This window comes from Helianthus annuus, chromosome 4 (assembly GCF_002127325.2).
Source record: "Helianthus annuus cultivar XRQ/B chromosome 4, HanXRQr2.0-SUNRISE, whole genome shotgun sequence".
Classification (NCBI taxonomy): Eukaryota; Viridiplantae; Streptophyta; class Magnoliopsida; order Asterales; family Asteraceae; genus Helianthus; species Helianthus annuus.
In genome coordinates, this window is record NC_035436.2 from 98,058,741 (window position 1) to 98,080,104 (window position 21,364).

At 35.7% G+C, this 21,364-nt stretch overlaps 2 protein-coding genes across 2 annotated transcripts; one reads left to right on the forward strand and one right to left on the reverse strand.

Moving 5' to 3' along the window:
* The first annotated feature begins 5,656 nt into the window (after positions 1 to 5,656).
* On the forward strand, positions 5,657 to 15,209 carry LOC110899114 (putative UDP-glucuronate:xylan alpha-glucuronosyltransferase 5). Its single transcript, XM_022145994.2, has 2 exons — positions 5,657 to 6,343; positions 14,193 to 15,209. Exons 1-2 carry the CDS (start codon positions 5,662 to 5,664, stop codon positions 15,095 to 15,097), a joined length of 1,587 nt encoding a protein of 528 aa, XP_022001686.1. The 5' UTR covers positions 5,657 to 5,661; the 3' UTR covers positions 15,098 to 15,209.
* Positions 15,210 to 18,876: 3,667 nt separating this feature from the next.
* Positions 18,877 to 19,642, reverse strand: LOC110901571 (probable serine/threonine-protein kinase PBL11). The gene is made up of 3 exons (XM_022148388.1): positions 19,493 to 19,642; positions 19,321 to 19,402; positions 18,877 to 19,160 (listed from the first exon to the last, which is right to left on the reverse strand). The coding sequence occupies exons 1-3, from the start codon at positions 19,640 to 19,642 to the stop codon at positions 18,877 to 18,879; spliced, it is 516 nt and encodes a 171-aa protein (XP_022004080.1).
* Between the last annotated feature and the right edge of the window lie 1,722 nt (positions 19,643 to 21,364).

Here is a 21,364-nt window from a genome sequence, read left to right on the forward strand (position 1 = left end):
GATGAATATGCTTTGAATATGTGAAGAACACTTTGAATGATAGTTGAAGATTGAAAACCCTTGTGATTTTGATCCATCTTTGACTAGTAACCTGATTAGGAAAACTGTTAGTGGAATGCTATTGGTTATTTCCGGATTTGGGCCTGATTATATTGTACCACTAATCTGACTACATCTGCATCAACACGTGAACTTGAAAACGACTGCTACCGACTCGCAATCACGCAGTTGCGACTCGCAACCACAGCGTGATGACTCGAGACCACGCGGTTGCGACTCGCAACCATAGCAGGACAAGCCGAAACCACAGGTTACGAGTCCCGTTGCGACTCGAGACCTTAGCATGATGAACCGAGACTACGGTTGCGACACCGGTTGCGACTCGCAACCATCCATGATCAACACACAGCATGACTCGAGACCATGCTTGCGAGTCCGGTTGCGACTCGAGACCACACTTTGGGCCTTAGTTAGTGGGCCGGACTTATGAACTTCTGTGCTACTGTTGATGAGTTATTTGGGCCTGTTATCACGAGCCCAACTGTTTGGACTTTGAACATGTGATTAACTGTTACCTATGAACTGCTACTGATTAAACGTGTCTGCCATACGTGTTGAACATTTGTGCACTACTTGGTTCGAATCTGATTATACGTGATAACCGTGATAGGACGTTATTGACTACTTGCGACTTGATTGACTTTCTGTGATTAACTGCCGAGCAAACCGAGGTGAGTTCACACCCTCTACAAAGCATGGGATTCCCTGGGTTGGGAACTGGGTTAAGGAACGTGGGTTCCTCGTCCTCCTTGGGCAGGACGTCAGTGGTTCAGGAATGTGATTCCTCGTCCGGATGGACGGATAAACGTACTAGACTAAAACTCTATCACGAAGTCCCTCCTTTTTGTATCGACTAATCGCCGGGCCAATGGCGAGCGGGTCATTAGTTAGATAGCGCTATTTAGGTCTGACAAGCCTCACACCGTGCCGCAGAGGACGGGCGTGAACTAATGGATCTGGGGCACGTCAATGATGATAGACATTGATGTTTTCAGGGCACATAAACATGACTACAGTCAGCAATCGATACGGTAACGAGTCTAGTATACACATGGGGTAGCCCCCACGGCTGGAGAGCCAGATGATGTACATGGGGTAGCCCCCACGGCCGAAATGCCTGATAACTACATGGGGTAGCCCCCACGGCCGGAGTGCCGGAGTAACTGGGAACGAACTGGTCACGTTTTTAAAACTATGGGGTAACCCCCACGGCAGGATGCCAGATAAAGTAAACTGTTTTCGAAACAACTAAAACGAACGCCCACCCGTGAACTCACTCAACTAGTTGTTGACTCGTTACTACATGCTTTGCAGGACCATAGGTACTCAGTGGGAGCTTGCATGGAGGAGGATCGTTGTGGGACAGGGATTGCTACAAGACTATGTTAAACTTGAAACTTTTGGAACTTATGTTATAACTTTAAACTTATGCTTCCGCTTGCAACTTAAACTTATTTGTTTTGGAACACCAATCGTGATGGTTAAACTTTTATAACTACTTATATGCTTGTTCAGTATGATTGGTGGCTGGATCCTGGTCAGTCACGCCTCCAAGCGGTAGTACTCCGCAGGTGGGATTTTGGGGGTGTGACATGCAGAAAGCAGTCAGACATTAGAATTGAGGCCTAGGTGTAGGTCCTACGACAAAGGTACATTAAAACCCAAGAGTACATATCAGGGTTTAATTTATGGTCGTTACGAAAGCTAAAACACGCACTAAAAGGCACCCGAAAAACACTTTAAGTGCAGAACTAATTACGACAACACTGCGAAACGAACGTTGGTGGCCGGCCGGATAATATTTAATCCCACAAATATTCTGTTATGATTAAAATTTTATTTTAATCAGGTTCGTGTTGAAAAATAAATTGAAACGCTTAAAAACGTTATTTTTCAAGTTTAAGCGCGTACCGTGAGTTCCTACGCGACACAGTGCTTACACTGCAAAACGCAGACAACGAAGAAAACCTAGGAATATGCTAGGAATATGCTAGGAATATTCCAGGAATATGCCAGGAATATGCTAGGAATATTCCAGGAATATGCTAGGAATATGCTAGGAATATTCCAGGAATATGCTAGGAATATGCTAGGAATATTCCAAGAATATGCCAGGAATATGCTAGGAATATGCCATATGGAATGTCTATAAATACCGTGAGATGGCACATATGAACTTTCACACTTCACAACACCAAACAACTCTCCTCTCTCCCTCTAGAAAGCTCACGGCCAAACATCCCTAATCACCCATCAATTTTTCGAGCCTTGTTCAAGCCATTCCAAGCATACCCAAGCATCAAGGATCACGTATTAGGAGGCTTGGTGCACTCGGAGCACGAAGGACCTTTTTCTCTAGCTTTTATCCACCTCATTCGCGTCTAGATTCTTCCCTAGCCTCGAGCTAGTGGTGAGTTACTTAAAACACATTCTTGAACTAATCTAGAGTGGTTAATATGATAGATAACAGTTAAAACTTGGAATCTTGCAATTTGATACATTAAAGTCTACTAAAAGACACTTAAATGATGGATAAAAGCTCACATGATGTGTAAATGTTGTAGTATTTGATTTGTGGGATTATTTAGGCCCGATCTACGTTGTGGTAGCTCGGATCACCGTTTAACCCGACTTTGTTAAGATCATAGATCTTGACATAAGCTTGTTTCGGACGGTACAAGGGTTAAAAGGTGAAACTCTACCACACGAGAAACATGAACTTGTGTAAAAGTATTTTTACTTGTAAAATAGTGTTTAAAACTTGCCGATCTATGTATCTACAAGTGGTATTTTCAAAAGACCAAGCGTCAAAAGGAACCACATGTTCTAAACCGGATCTTACACAAACAAAAGTGATTTTTGTGAACAAACAAGTGTATGGACACTTGTGTAACAAAAGTTTTAACAAAGAAATAATTTTCGTAAAAACCGACGAGAAGTTGTGAAACTTTATATTCTTTGAAAATAAGGTTTTTAAGAAACTAAACTTATTTTTAAAAATAACAAGACTTACTAAATGTGCTAGTAAGTTACTACACAATTTTAGTAAATAACCAAGTTCATGAAATGGAGAAATTAGTGATATTCGTGGATGATTATTGTTGATAAGTGTTGTTGATGCTTGTTGACGATTTAAAAGAAAATAAACACATGTTTTGAAAACATGGGAAACCTCCATTTTTAGGGGAAACTCTGCCAAAATTTTTATAAATTTTGATACTTAGAAAAATATAAGTTTTTGAGAAACTTATTCCCTAAAAATGTATTTAAGAGTATTACCAAGGTTTCCCTAATTTTTGGTGATAAGAAATGAGGATTTCTTCAAGAATAAAAATGGATATAAGTATGTATATTTTTGAGAGAAAAATATATATTATTTTATCACCAACTTCTGTGCTAAGTGTATATAGTATGTGTTATACGTGCTAGCGTACTAAGACGTAAAAATACACTAAATACTCATGAGGAGTATAAACATGAAAATACACATACAATATACAAGACACATAATTCGGGTGCAAAGTGCAAAACACAAGATACTTATATTAATTTGCGAAAAATAATATAAGTAAGATACTTAGTAAAAAAAAAATATGAAATATTTTTAACACGACAATACGAATACAAAAGTGAGTGACTGAACTTGTGCGACGCAAGTCTAGTGACTAACGTTAAGAAAACGCGTATAGGTTACGACGTTAAATAAGCAAACCCGGTGAAGTTTACGACGCACAGGAACGCAAAGATGTGAGTTCATGCTCCCCCTTTTCTCTTAACTGTTTTCAGTTTTATAACTTCGGGGGTGAAATACATGTTACAGATATTTTTATGTTTAACAAATGGTATGATAATAAAAAGCACACTTGGTGAGAACGAGTACCAAGTGTGTAGCGATATAAGAATACAAGAAGCGCACTTGGTGAGAACGAGTACCAAGTGTGTTGTGAAATAAGAAAACGAGAAGCGCACTTGGTGAGAACGAGTACCAAGTGTGTTGTGAAATAGGAATATGAGAAGCGCGCTTGGTGAGAAACGAGTACCAAGTAGGATGCGCTATGAAAAATGATGCGAGGAATCGTGTCACGAATAGGGTACAGAAGCACCATTAATCAACAATATACCTAGACCGCAGAACAAAAGGTTAGATCTAACGGGTGCCGGGCAGCCACACTCTCGATGAGGGCGAGTATCGAGTAGTGCTTTTGTGTCTCAGAATATACCAATTAAATGCCTAAGGTTTGGTGACTTCCTATGTCGTGTCACATGTTAATGGCTTTGCAACCCATTAACAATCCTGATACATACAGGAATACTTAAAAACTCATACCATTCTAAAACTTGATGAATACTGGAGTACATGGGGTACTCAAGAAAAGCATGGATTATACTTGAGTACGTGGGGTACTCTAGAAGAATTTGAATCATACATGAGTACGTGGTGTACACATGAAACTGGATTTAATGAAAACTCGATTTATTCACAAAATATGTTTTCATACAAAGTATACAAAAGTGCAAAACAAAACGGCATGAATTCACACCAACATTATGTTGACGTTTTTCCAAAACTCACATGTATTTCAGGTAACTAGGATGGATGTGCGCGTGGTCTCTCTTATGCTCGTGGATGTCGCTTGTGTTTGTCTTTAAATAAAGTGTAAACCTTTTAAGACAATGTTTTATGTTAACTCGCATTGTAAACGCTAACTTATGATTTCAAGTTATGGTATTTGAAGTTATTTTCATGAGCATGTAGTATGTTTACCTTTCGTATGCAATGAGAACCTTTCATGATCACACCTCGTGCTTCCGCCGCAGAAAGGGGTGTGACAGATTGTTTACTGCAATTTAAACACTCTCCCTTGATAAAACCCAAACAATTACGAAACACAAGCACCCAATGAACCCAAACACAACAGCAGCCAACGAAAATTGCAAAATGGATGGAAAAAACGTAACCCTAATGTATAGAAACGGATTCTTAATGATTAACCTGAATTGGAATTGGAAATCAGGAATCAAGAGACCCTAGTCACACAATCAATCCTCATTAGCAAGAAGAAATCACGAATTTTGATCATAGAATTTGTGGGGCGCCGTTTTCTCCATTTGCTTAGAGAAAACTAGGGTTTTTTCTTATTGAATCAAAAAAGCAACCCAAACCACCTAACTTCAAGTGCATTGGACCACTAAAACCACTCATAAATCATAACTTCAAGTGCATTGGAAAATTATATATTAAAATAGTGCATCATACCATATCAATGGTTTTTACTGCAACTTCAAGTTAAGAAGCCTAAATTTCAAGAAATTAACGTTTAATTTAGCATTTTATTTACGACTACAATAAAGAACAAGATCAAAATTAGTTTTGGAGAATCATACCAAAAAATATAAAAAAAACAAGCATATAAAGCAGACGTGAAAGTCATAAGAAAATTATTGCCTTAAAAAATGTTTATTCTTTTAATTTAATTTAATCCCGTTCCTACCAAATTCTATTATGTATGGCCAACGTGCTTCCATCAAACTTCATCCAACAACATTTCTTTATTTATTTATTTATATATCAAACTTCAAAGACCCATAAAAAGTATTAGCATGGCTTCAAAACCATTTTCTTCAAAGCAAACCCTCGTCCTTGTCGTCCTTTGTCTAACCCTAACACTTACCACCTATAATCTCCGCTGCTACAACGATGACGAAGCAGCCATAACCACCACCGCCCTCCATTATGCCACCACGGAACCACCAGGGTGGTATGACAAACTCCAATACATGATCCAAAAGCGGTCAGATAAGCTAAAAATAGGGCTTGTGAACCTCCATCTTGACCAAATCCAAGTCAATGGTTTAGCTGATGTCACCACAATAAACTTCAAAATTGTGGATGTGGACAAGAAATGGGAAGACTTTTTCCCGGAGTGGGTAGACGAGGACGGAAAGTGGGGTCCTATGAAGTGCCCGGAGATCCCGATGCCTCGGACATACGAGAAGGTGGATGTGGTGGTAGCACGGGTTCCGGATGGTGTTCGGGACGTGTTTAGGTTGCAAGTGAACTTGGTGGTGGCTAATGTGTTGGTGAAGAGTGGGTTGGGTGGTGATGGGGAGGTGTATGTGGTGTTTATTGGGAGGTCAGGGCCAATGTGGGAGATATTTAGGTGTGATGATATGATATGGGAAGAAAGTGATTACAAGATTTATAAACCAGATTTGAAGAGGCTCCAGCAGAAGGTGAATATGCCTGTTGGCTCTTGCATGATTTCATCGTCTCTTCAACTTGGTAACTGTCTTCTTTTTTAACATTACTCTTTATTTCCATTTAACTAATTGCTTTACGTAAACGAGTTTGTTTTGTTCCTAGTCAATTTATTCGAAATTTACATGCCTTGCCTAAATAGATGTGGTTAAATGGTTATCTTTTAGTTTCTTTGATTTCATTTACTATTTATGACTAATGATGTTATTAATTAGTTTGCTTATTTATTTAATAGATGTTGTAGGTATGATGCATCTATCTATAATGAACAAGTTAGATAGATAGACTTAATAGTATTGATAACGAGTCAACTTAATTTGGGTTATAGTTTATGTATAGTGGATTAAATATGAGGTTCATGACGCGTGTGTGTAAAACCTTTAGTCGAGAACAACTTTTATTATTAAATTCATAACCAATGGATCGATCATAGTATTGGATAAAAATAATTCCTAAGTATAAAACATAATTTTAGACGTTAAGTTTAGGTAAATATAAATTGCATTTATTAAATTTTGATAGATAGAGGAAATATATAAAACAAATATGACTTTTCTTGGGGTATGTACTATGTCCACTTTAACTATTGTTGAAGAAACTACATTGCTTTACAACACAATCCCAAGTTCCTAAAGTGATGCACTTGAGTGATCCAAAATCCCCTTAAAATTCGTCACTGAGAACTATTTATGTTTTTTAGCATGGAAATTCTTCTACTCACTTTCATTTTTATGATACAATTATAAACATAAAAATAAACATTATATGCTGAATCTGACTTTGAAATTTCCAATAAACTACTACTTTGAATATTAAAAGTCAAAAACCTCTTTCTTCGACATGCTATAGATTACTGAAATTGACTGCATCAAATAACCACCTTTCTTTTTTTACATTAGAATAAGTCTAATTAATAATTACGAAATTCTAGATAATATAGAGGAAACTTTCACAGCCGGAATTGTAGTGAATGAAGTTTTAATTCGTAGACTAAGGGTGTGTTAATTCATTTCACAGCCGGAATTGTAGTGAATGAAGTTTAATTTGTAGACTAAGGGTCTGTTATTTCATATAAATCACTTACACTAGTGTGACACCACTACACATAGGGTTAGGGTGAGCGGGGCATCAGCGGGGAGGCGGATCGGTGACCCCATTCCTCGAGCGGGAACACCGCCGCCATCCCTGCGGGGACCCAAATCGGGGAGGGGGTTGGGGGAGGAGTCACCGCACAAGAAGAGAGGTGATGGTGGGCCCATAACTTGTAACAACCAATCAATTATTTTTCTTTATTTATTTATTTATTTTTTTTGAATAAAAAAACAAGTCCCCTAAGAGGGGAGTGCCGCCATCAAATTGAGGGTGTGAGGGGAGTTTAAGAGGGGAGTTGACGTGGCATAACCTGATTGAGTGTGTGTAAGAGAGGGGACTCCCCTAAGAGGGGAGTGCCCCGCTCACCCTTAGTATTTATGAGAAATAAAACAACGGGATTTGAGATAGAAACATAGTTGTACGGATTTTAGCGACCATATGTTCAGCCCAAAAGACTAGTTTCATGGGTGAGAGAAACTATTTGATCCATAATCTCATATTTGTTGTCCATGCAATCGATGTGGGAGAAGTCTCATACCTTATGATGGTTTCAGTCCGTAACATTTCTTTCACCCACAAGATTAGCCTTTTAGGCCAAGTTCTTCTCTTAGGGTTGTAACACTTTTATCAGAGCCAATCTTGAAGTGATGGCCTAGAGGAAACCTGTTGTGACCAACCAGGATGTTGGCCCTTAAAGAAACTAGTTGGAACAAGAATTATTTGCTCACAATATTGATTGTTTTCATTGTTAAAGAAACTGGTCACGTATTCTTTATTATGTTAGCAACTTAATGAAGACATCGCACAATTATTTACGGATGACATTTGTCATAAAGATTCTTTTAGGACGAAATTGGTTTGTATGTGAAACTGAAGCCTTAGATGTGTTAGTAGCCTAACTTGATCCAGAGATATGATGTAACTTGGGTTCGAGTATTCCAACCTCACAACTTCGCTAGCGTCTGCCAACATAAATATATGCTTCGACAACTTGATTGCCACTTAACATAAGATACAAGGGTGTCAGTCAACAACACTTCGAATTCATTTAGTTAATGGAATTGGGTTATTTGAACTTTAAATATTTGAGGTTGAATACAAATTCTATTTACATTAAATTCGGAACAAACCAAATTAAATTATGCTCGAAATCGAGTTAATTCAATTTAAATGAATAACAAAAACTTACAAAGTTCAATACGAGCTTTTAGGATTCGATATTCCAAATTAGAGTGTCTGAGATTTAGGTCCTTTTTAGAACCTGCTTCCTGAATCACGATCAACTTTTTTTTTGAACAACAAAGTATATTTCATTCACCACCAAATATTACACACCATACCCAGCAAGCAGCTAGATGCAGAAATAATACCCATGATACACACCAATACAACAAGCACAAGTAAAACTATATATCCTCAATACTGAAACACACCCAATCAATCCACACCAAATCATTACGTTTTGCCCTATGTTTAATCCAAAGAAAGGACAACGCCTGCAGCTCACCGAAAATCTTATCTATGTTTACTCGAATTCCGGAGAAAATACGTTCGTTCCGAGACTTCCAGATCACCCAACACGCCCCTAGAATAATTGTTTGTATCATTTTTTTGTAGTTTGACATGGCCAACCACTTATGTAACTCGAGCAATTCCTTCATTGAATTAGCGTAAATCGGTGGCGTGTTATACCAGGCACTAACCTTCTGCCAAATTACCGTCGCCACAACACACGAAGTGAAAAGATGATCGGCATCCTCTTCAGACTCGCCACAAAATCTACAAGTAGTCGGCCAGTGATGAATAAGTCTCCTGTGAAGTCCTTCCAATGTGGGCAGTCTGCCTTGAGTACCTCTCCAGCCGAAGATTTAAGTTTCTTGGGTACCTGTTTAACCCACTCGAATGGGCAAAACGGCGTCACATACCTGGAAAATAGTTGACGACAAGAAGCCACAGTAAAATCGCCTTTTGGGCCCGGTTCGCACTCCCATTTGTCCATACCTGAACTAACAGATCTACCGTTGACAATTGTCGTAAGTTGCTCCAATTGGTCGCGTTCGGCTGCAAAAACCGGACTTCGCTTCCATTCCCATCCCGCCAAACGAACAGCTACGTTTTTCTATTTTTTCTAGACAAAATAAAGTTGGAAATAGATCCATTAGACAAAATTTTTTTTTCAAAAACGTTGATGAAAATATTATAAACACATCTGTAAAAAAAGTAAAAAAAAAGTATCGAGTCGGTAGTTTTGACTGATGCAAGTTTTTTTAAGCGGTGGTGTAAATTTTGTACGAAAATAAATATTTTTTTAGGCCTCATGTAAATGTGGGTATGCGTCATTTTTTTTTTTGCTGAAACAAATGATTTTTTTATGACTTTTGAAAAAAAAATTTCGGAAAAACCTTTTGGTTAACCTATTTCTCACGGTTCTCACAACTAAAGGTGGTTCTCATTTTAACTCATCCCTATATATATATATATATATATATATATATATATATATATATATATATAGGGTAAGGTTCATGCGAGAACCACCTTTATTGCGAGAACCGCGAGAACCAATGTGAACACAAGCTAAAATAGCTAAAAAAACCCTAAAAAAACCTAACCCCCACCCCCCCACCCCCCAAAAACCTAAACCCCCCACCCCCCCCCCCCAAAAACCTAACCCCCCCCCCCCCCCAAGCTAAATGCTAAAAACTAAAACCCTCAAAAAACCTAAAAAAAACCTAACCCCCACCCCCCAAAAACCTAAACCCCCCACCCCCCCCCCCCAAAAAAAAACCTAACCCCCCCCCCCCCAAAAACCTGACCCCCCCCCCCAAAAAAACCTAAACCCCCCTCCCCCACCCCCCAAAAACCTAAACCCCCCCCCCCCAAGCTAAAATGCTAAAAACTAAACCCTCAAAAAACCTAAAAAATCTAAAAAAATCAAAAAAAAAATCAAAAAAATATCTAAAAATTTTTTTTTTATTTTTTTACTATTTTTTATGTTCAAATCGCTACTTTTAGTAGCAAAAAAAAAAAATTTTTTTTTTTAAAAAAATTTAAAAAATTTTTTTTTTTTTTTGGATACTAAAAGTAGCGATTTTTATATAAAAAATAGTAAAAAAATAAAAAAAAAATTTTTTGGGTGTTTTTTAGATTTTTTTAGCTATTACTGTTTGTGTTCACACTGGTTCTCACGGTTCTCGCAATAAAGGGTGGTTCCTAACGGATCTTTGTCCTATATATATATATATATATATATATATATATATATATATATATATAGGATAAGGATCATGTGAGAAGTGATAGGCTAGTTGAGAAACTTGAGAAGCATTCTGGACCACACATTTTTCTAAGCCTTTCGTAATATACACATATGTATAGTTTAAAATTGACTATATACATATGTGTATATTACGAAAGGCTTAGAAAAATGTGTGGTCCAGAATAATTCTCAAGTTTCTCAAATAGGGTGGACTTCTCTTGGGATCCCTACCCTATATATATATATATATATATATATATATATATATATATATATATATATATATATATATATATAGGGGAAAGATAAATAAAAAACCCATGTGAGTTGAGAAAACCCAAATAAACCCTATGTAACATTTTTATTTTTTTCTAAAAAAAATAGGAAATGTAATATAAATGTACACGGACCTATTTATGAAAAAAAATGAAAAAAACGCTTACTATTTTTTTTTTAAATGTTGAAAATTTATATGTTACATTTTTTTTGGACATACATATTATGTAACCTGAAATTTTGTGACATTTTTAAAAAAAAAAAACTACTTGGTGTTTTTTTGTGTTTCTTTTTTTAAAATGTTCAAATATATGTATATTACATTTCCTATTTTTTTTAGAAATGTATCTTGAGTTTACATAGTTTTTTTTACAAAGGTTTTCTGAGTTTTCTCAACTCAAGTGGGTTTTCGATTTATCCTTCCCCTATATATATATATATATATATATATTGTTTATAAATACTTTTACAATATATATCGTTTAATTTTTTTTTTTTGATCTCCCATCTTGACTCGATTAATTTGTTTTTTTCCATGAAATTAGAGATAGGTACTTAATTTTTAATAATATCACGAATATAAGATTTTTTACAATATATATCATATAAAATTTTTTTGATCTCCCATCTTGACTCGATTAATTTGTTTTTTTCCATGAAATTAGAGATAGGTACTTAATTTTTAATAATATCACGAATATAAGATTATATATATATATATATATATATATATATATATATATATATATATATATATATATATAGGTAAAGGATCCTGTAAAAAGTCCATCTTTTGTAAGAAGTGTAAGAAATAATCTTGGAATGACAAGTGTACCCCCTCTTAATTAATTCAAAAGGGTAGATTAGTAATTATACATTTTTGTCATTTAATTGATTTACAATATAACTGGAAAAAAAACTGGCGATGAGAATTTTTAGGGATTGATCGTTTCATCTCTATCTCCGATTCAGATCATCTTCTCCGACCATCTTGAATCATAGTCAATTTATCCAGTTATTTTAAAACACCACGCCATGAATCTGATTATACAATGTCTCCATATAAAACACCATAACTTGAATCATAGATGTTTAAAACACCACACCATGAACAATGTCTACAGATAAAACACCATGACTTGAATCATAGTCATGGTGTTTTAAAATCTGGGAATGTTTTTGTATTGATAAAACACCACGTCATGAACAATGTCTCCTGATAAAACACCATGACTTGAATCATAGATGTTTTAAAACACCACGCCATGAACAATGTTTCCAGATAAAACACATGACTTGAATCATAGTCATGGTGTTTTAAAATCTGAGAATGTTTTCTATTGATAAAACACTACGCCATGAACAATGTCTCCAGATAAAACACCATGACTTGAATCATAAGCGTTTAAAACACCACGACATGAACAATGTCTCCAAATAAAACACCATGACCTGAATCATAGTCAATTTATCCAGTTGTTTTAAAACACCACGCCATGAATCTGATTATAGATCTATTTATGATAAAGTATGAAGAAATTCGTTGATTTTTTGGAGATTGATGACGGTTACCATATAATTCGCTGATCTTTAGGAAGTTGATGGGGGTTTTGAAACGGTTACCATATTTGAAACGTTGGAAAAGTCACTGTTGCCCTTCAAATTTTACATAAGGTCCTTCATATTAAAACATAATTTACATTTTATACCCTATTGATTTCAACCATTAGATCAAATATCCAATGGTTTAAAACACTTCTTACCCTTCTTACATTTTAGACACTTTTTACCATATCCCTACCCTATATATATATATATATATATATATATATATATATATATATATATATATATATATATATATATATATATATATAGGTAGAGGATCCTGTAAAAAGTGCTCAAAGTGTGAGAAGTGTGAGAAGTGTATTATAACACTATATATAATACTATATAACACCCTATAAACACAGTATAACAATATGTAACACCATATAATACCATATAACACTTTGTAACACTATATATCATTATATAACAAATATAACACTATAGGTTGTCTGATAGCATGCCTATGATAGATGTATAGTGTTATATTTGTTATATAATGATATATAGTGTTACATAGTGTTATATGGTATTATATGGTATTACATATTGTTATACGGTGTTTATAGGGTGTTATATAGTATTATATATAGTGTTATAATACACTTCTCACACTTCTCACACTTTAGGCCCTTTTTACACTATCCTTACCCTATATATATATATATATATATATATATATATATATATATATATATATATATATATATATTATTTTTGAGAGTGGATGAAATATTGTCACGCGGTCAGGGGCGTAGCTTTGTTGGGGCCTGGGCGGGGGAGGGGGGACCCCTGAACTTTCCGCTCAGTAATGTCCGGGAATCGCAAGTTTCACCACTTCAAATGACATTATTTAGAATTTTTTATAGCTGAGGTAGCATAACATATTGCCATATGGCATCTAGTGGGCTTCTTTATTAGAATTAGATTTTTTTCGTCCTTATGTTATGTCCAAAATAACACTATTAGTTCAATAGTTTAAAATTTGTATTTATTATCTAGTTTTAATTTTGTTTCAGTTTTAGCTAAGTAACTTAACACCATTAATTTTCTCTATTAAATTAATATATGAAACTATGAAAAGATATCAATACCTCTTGACTGAAATTGTTATTGGACTAATAATTTGTATTTTGGACAAACGAAAATTTCTAGATTTTTAGAATAAATACATCAATAAATGTAATATACATTATTTGAACTTTCAACATTTTGATTGTGGAGCAAATCAGGTAACCCATAGGATGCCCCCTTAGGTACAACATCTAGTTATCACTAAGAATTAATTTAATCCACAACATTTTTTTAGAACGTCAAGTACTCGTACGCTCTCTATACTACTAAACTAGAGATTTCTGTTCACCACATGAATTGAATCCTCGTCACTTGGAAAGGTAAAACCTTATCCACCACATAAAGTTGAATTGATGCTTGAATTATGTGAACTAAAATCAATTCAAATACATACGTACTCTCTTGACTTGAAATTGCTGGAGTTGTGTATGGGGCAAACCAAGAAATGAGGCACACTTGGTAAAGCCAGTTGAAGCATGATTTCATTTCCCATGGCTTTGTAGATAGGCACGTCTCTTGGATAGCATTTTTCAATATTTCCTTAAATATATATATAATTTTCAGGTGGATCGACGTGGCACGCATACAAATCACGAGAAGCATACGTAACCGTCCTCCACTCCTCGGAAACATACGTTTGTGGTGCAATAGCCTTAGCACAAAGCATCCTGCAAACCAACTCAACAAAGGACCTAGTCTTGCTTGCTGATGATTCCATATCTCCAAAATCCCTTGGAGGACTCAAAGCGGCCGGATGGAAGATCAAGCTTATCAAACGTATACGAAGCCCACACGCGGAAAAAGGCGCCTATAACGAGTACAACTATAGCAAACTTCGAATATGGCAGCTAATTGAGTACGCCAAAGTTATGTTCATAGACGCAGATCTTTTAGTCTTAAAGAACTTAGATGAGTTCTTCAGTTACCCCCAACTCTCCGCGGTTGGAAACGATAGATACATGTTCAACTCAGGACTCATGTTAATCGAGCCATCGCAGTGCATGTTCAATAACCTAATGAAAAACATCTATACTTTGGGATCATACAATGGTGGTGATCAAGGGTTTCTTAACGAAGCTTTTACATGGTGGCATCGGTTTCATTCAAAGGTTAACCATCTTAAGGTTTTCCAAGATCCGAATAACCCTAATCGTAAAATCAAAGAAAACTTACACACCATTCATTATCTTGGGTTGAAGCCATGGGTGTGCTATAAAGACTATGATTGTAACTGGGATATGATGGATCGTCGACGTTATGCTAGCGATTCGGCTCATAAGAAATGGTGGGAGGTTTATGACACGTTGCCTAGTACACTGAAGCCGTTTTGTGGGTTGACCAAAAAAATGGATGCACGGATACACAAGTGGAGAGGGATAGCCAAAAGGGCAGGCTTTAGAGATCAACATTGGAAGATAAAGGTGAAAGATAGGAGACGGACATCGCATATGATGTTAGCAACATTTTAATTACTCAAAGATATATTTGCGTTTTCTATGTTCACATATTTGTAACTATTTCTTAAAAACTAAATATAATGTTAATAGAGGAAAAACCCAACTAAAAAACCAAATTCAGCAATATGAATAAACCATAGTTTTAAATAGTAATACTGTCATTTTTGATGATGAAAATAACTCCAAATATAGTTAAGGTTTAGCGAAAAATAAAAATAAATAACCAAAAAATTAAATAGCAAAGAAAAAAATTCTAGAGTCCAACTAATACTTCACTTGCGGCCCATTTAAACGAAAACATGAACTTATTTTTTAATATTCCAGCTCAATAACAAGAGTGTAAGCCCAAATTAAAATCACTTTGTAAAGTCTCGGTGGACCAAGATCTGATCTTCTTCAGAGCATTCAGAGTTTTCATCCTACTTTCTATACCAAAATTATGAGGAAAACTTAAATTTTATGCAATTTTATTTGGGCCAGTGTGTATAGTCACCCTTAAAAAAGGTGTTTTTTTGTCCTTATATATGCACATCCTGCAGTGTTGAACTGTGGTCAAAACGCGGCGTTTTGGTCCCGTTAACCAGACAAAGACTGACGGGTGTCTGACGGGTCTGTTGACCGGACCAAAACCCAGAGCTTTGGCCGCGTTTTGGTCCTGTCAACCAGACCGGATGTCAGTCTTTTGTCTGGTTGATAGGACCAAAACGCGGCCAAAGCTCGGCGTTTTGGTCCAGTCAACAGACCCGTCAGACACCCGTCAGTCTTTGTATGGTTAACCGGACCAAAACGCCGCGTTTTGGCCACAGTTCGACACTGCAGAGTATGCATATAAGGACAAAAAACATCTTTTTTTTTGTGTGTAAATAGGCAAAATGGTGTGTAGATAGGTACACCCTTTTATTTCTATATTTGAGTCCTCATCCTAAAACCCAACCCAAGATTATATGGGAAACCTGCTGGCAGGGGCAGAGGTAGCTTACGGGCAGGGCCATCCTCCGTTACCCCTCAATTTTTCCGACAAAGTACGTTTTGAGGTTTTTTTACTGTTATATGATAGTTTGCTGGAGTAAAATTTATAAATAGAATAGACGTTGTTATGTTAACTACAAATCTTATACAAGAACATCTACTCTCAGTAATGACAAGTGAAGATATAGGTTATTATCTTTTGTTGACTTATTGGCATTAATATTTGATTCTTAATCATCTCAATCTTATATGAGAACATCTATAGTTAGTATCTGTTTATTTGCTTCTTAACTGCAGGGTTGTTTCGCAGTTGAAATTAGATACATATGCTCTATTTATTCTTGAGTTTTAAATTGTTTTTTTTGCTTATAACATTGATGTGTTTATCAGGGCTGGCTTAATGGGAGTATAATAAAGCAAGAGTTTTAGGCCTCCATTTTCCTAGGGCCTCCAGTTCTAAGAAAATATATTATATTTTGGTAATTTTGGCTTTGAAATTGTTAACATTGAGGTTTATGATCTATAATTATGCGTATACAAAGATGATATATGAATAATAGATTTATAGCAAATTTTTTCGTTTACAAAAAGGGCCCCAATTTTGCTATGCACTTTGGGCCTAGAAAAAATTAAAAGTTTTTGAGCCGGCCCTGGTGTTTATGTACTAATAACTGAATTATTATTCATTGAAGTTTTGAGATAGGTTAGAATGATGCTCAAGGCGTATTTGAGTTTATGGTTTGACAATGGGATGTGTAATGTGCAACATGTTGGGCCTCTTGATATCCAAAATTTTGTGATGACTACATAATTTGCTTTTCATGTCTTTTATCAAAGACCATCTTTGAAGTTAAATTTCTTATTATTAGTTCTGGTGACTTGTGTCATGATGAAAGTTTAATCCAGAATATGCCGTTGGTGCTTTAACTCAAAAAAATTGGATTATACGTATCTTAAGTAGGACTTGGCATGAGTTAGTGACCGGACCGAATCGAAAATACAAAAATGGAAAAAAAATGGACCGGAGATCAGACCTAATGTGATCGGTCAGTTTTGGTTCTGTGCGGGGTGGTAGGACCGTTCTTACATGGGCTTGGGCATGCAATTTTCGGTTATTGGGGTTAAACAAGTTATTAGTTTTGGGCTAAATAGTTTCGTTAACTTTGGGCTACGAATTTTATTCCTTTGGTTTTAGACTTTTGACTATAAGTTTTTATCATTTTTGGTAAACAAATTTGATGATTTTGACTACATATTTATTTAAAAAACCAATTTTATATGTTTAAAAAAATGACAATTATAAAAACCAATAATTCTAATCTTTATTCATAAAAAATAATTCAAATATTCATTCGACAAACTAACAATCCATCAAAAACAAATTATTTGTGATATTTGTCGTGGAATGATGGGAAGTGAGTGTTAAGTGGTTTTGTTGGAGTTCAACTGTTCATTGGAGTTGTTAGACTCAAGGTTTGAGTGAAGATGCAATAAAGTTATGCTTTTTGGCTGTTCAACAAATTCATTAGTTAATAGAAACGGGCACCCTTAGTCAATTGGAGATGGTGGGATTCAATTTCCATGTTGAAGTGAGTTGTCCTCTTTTGACCACTGTAATTAATGTCCTCTATGCACTTATAAATAAAGCGAGTCCAAGTAATCAGGATATAGAGCAAGAAGATCCAAGACCCGTGGATAAGACAAACGTGGCCCATAAAGAAAATCTTTTAAGGACTTGTGATTTTTTTTCGTATTTTCTTTTTTAGTTCATTGTAATTAATATTTACCTAAATAATGGACGGTTTTTTTCATTTAAAAGTTTATATCAACACTGTTTAATAATATAATTACTTTGAGGCTACCCGTGTAATACACGGGTTCTTAAACTAGTATTAATATATAATATATAATATTTAAAAATTCATATTCATAATATAACAGTTTCAAAGTTATTTAGTATCAATAAAACTAGAATCAAATCAAGTTATCAGATTCGATTTTGATTTTCTTTACCTATCTTAGTCATAACCGGTATTTTGACCTGAGTCAAAATAAACTTAATTGGCCCGTTCTAACCCAAACCATTCCCGATCTGATTTTTTTTGACCTACCACCCAACCCAAACCGACCCGCCCATTTAATCATGATACCTTACCACTTGACAAATTTGCATTTTGAGTATTCTGCTGATTTTGCGTTCTTTTCTTATATATAGAGAGGTCTCATTTAGTGTTTATGGCACCTCTACCGAAACCCAACAACAGAGGTAAATGTGAGATGAGTTGGATCATCTAATTGCTGATCTGACATATTGTTTTCTCTTGTTTTTCAATTAATGTGGTGTTTTTAATATTACAGAGGTAGAAGAGTAAAACTAGTGCATAATGGGATATATCATTATAAAATACCCGGGTATCCAACTAGTTCTTATTTGTTAGTATAGATTTTTTATTTATTTATTTATTTATTTATTTATTTTGAAGTGTTTATAATATTATCTGGTTTAGTTACCCGTGGTTTTCAGAACATTAGCTTACTATGACATGATGACATATTGACATCCACGTGTCAACTATGTATAGGCCTTAATTTGCCCGTTGGAACAAGTCCAAAGTCACGGGTTTCGACAATTTCTTTTCATGTTTAAGCAACTTGAAAAGCCATCTTTCACAACTAATTTTTCCAAATACTTGGGATAGTCTTTTCACAAAAATTTTCCAAGTATTCTTCATTGTATTTTTACAACTTTGAGCTCCAAACCAACCAATTTCATGCTATTAAATTTCAATATAAGCCCAGACATACAATAGTTCATCATCATTCTAAAGTTGTCTTAATATGTCCAAGGCTTGGTTTAGTGTATACGATGGTTCATCGAGACAAAGGAAAGCAAGAGCAGCCATCTTCAGAGCTTGTTTAACTGTAGCGTCGTTTAAGCTATGAAGGCGTGGGTCCAGTGCTCGCATAAAACTTTCTTTTGACTCTTGTTTCAGATTCAAAGTCTGTCTTAGATTTGCAAAATCGACTTTGCTAATGTGTTGACCGGTTAATATCTGAACTAGGATTACTCCAAAAGCATGAACGTTGCCCTTCACTTGCAAAGAACCTGAAAACTTTGTGTTACTTTATTATATTCAGGTTTCAAATAACTAAAGGTAGAAATTGATCAAGTTTAAATTAGATTTTAAAAAATCATATTATTTCTTTAATACTAAAAGTACATTATCTCAACTTTCGAGCCATTTTGTGCCCCGTCTTATTTTTACCTATTTGACTGGTATAGCCCGAATAGGAATTCCCATGTACAAGTTTTGCAGCTTCGAAATCAGAAAGCTTTGCATTAAACTCCTACAATGCATCATATCGAGTCAAAGGGGATGTAAGACAACTGATTGTAAAATTTTCATAAAAAGAAGATGATTTCGCAACCAAGTTTACCGTGTCCAGCAATATATTATGTAGCCTAAGCGGGCGATTATCAACCTGATTTTGTGTTCTGCGCAGGAAACAAAGGGCTTCAGCTATTCCAATTGCAATTTGAACTCGTGTGTTCCATGGAAGTGGTTCCTTGTCTTCTACAAAGGACATAACAGTTGCATTGCAAGGTTTATTAATGATATTACATGTGTTTTAAGGTACGTAATACTTACGTGTGAACAGGTGACCATCTAAGCTTCCATTCTCTGCAAACTCATATATCAGGAACAGTTTTTGGTTTTCGAAACAATAGCCTAGAAGTTTAACCAAGTTGGGATGTTTAAATGCGCTTAAGATTGTCAGATCAACAAACTGCAACCATAAGTTTTCATAAGAACATCAGAAATGATGTGACTCACTGCCTGAATGTAACAATATGAATGAAACCGGTTAATCTCTTAACATCATACTTAGTTAGAATAGATTTTACTTAGCAGTTATAAAGTACGAGGACCAAAGTTGACAAAGTAAAAGTTGGAAACTACCACCCTTTACCGAAAGGGTGTGTCCCCTCCCTCACAACATCTCCGATCGGCACAAGAACAAAAGAGAAAAGACACACCGGTTGATCGAGTGGACAAGATTCATCACACCTCTTCAAGGTTTAATCACAACCACACATCCAAGAGACGTGTCCTTTCACGAAGAAACACAACCTTTCACTCGTACCAGTAGAAAACTATAAATAGGATCATGTAATTTCATTTGTAATCACTTACTTACTCAATTCGATTTGTACATACATTCAAGTTATTGTTTATGCAAGTTTATTATTCACGCTCATTTTAGAGATCAAGATCCATTTCGGGCCAACAAATTGGTATCAGAGCATCGGGCTCTAAGCGTGGGAATCGCAAGACATCGCAGGGAATTCGCGATCAGGTTTCATTTTCGTTTTAAAATTCGCAAAAGTTCATTTCAGAATTTTTTAGTTTTCGGTTCTTGTATAATCGGTTGAACCGAAGGGTTAGGAATCTAGGGTTTGTTTTGATTCCGGGGTTTTAGTGCGAATTAGTTTGGTTTGGTTGTTTTGGTTATTACACGATTTGGGTAATCGGGGTTGTTGAGATTTATTGAAACCAAGAAAAATTTATTAGAAGTGAAGATTGTTCGGCAGGAAGAAATGTCAGGAACATCCAGACAAAATCCGATAATAATACAGAAAGAAGGAAATTCTCTTTCCCAGTTTCAGTGTCCGATTCTGAAACCAACAAACTATACGGTTTGGGCTATTCGTATCAGGACGATTCTTGAAGCGAATGGTTTGTGGGAAACGATTGAACCGGCAGAAAATGCAACGGTAGACACCAAGAAAGATAAGTCTGCAATTGCATATCTGTTTCAAGCAATACTAGAAGATGTTGTATTGCAAGTTGCAAGTTGTAAAACTGCAAAAGAAATTTGGGAAAATTTAAAGGTTAGACACGTTGGTGTTGATCGGGTACAAAAGGCGCGTACGCACACGTTATTATCAGAATTTGAATTGTTGCAAATGAAGGATGACGACACTATTGATTCGTTTACCGCAAAGATTAATAGTATCGTTACCCGGGCAACTGAAGTAGGAACGACATTGAGTCAACCGACTCTAGTACGCAAACTCCTAAATGGCGTACCGGATAAGTTTACTCAAATCGTCGCCTCCATGGAACAATACTCCGATCTAGAAACTATGACGCTAGAAGAAGCGGTCGGAAGGTTAAAAACGTATGAAGAACGACTCAGATTAAAGAAAGGAAGTCAAGGAGAAAGCCAAGATAGGCTTATGTTCACACATAATGATAACACCAGAGGAAGGCAATCTGGAAACCGCGGACGTGGTAGGTTTAACCA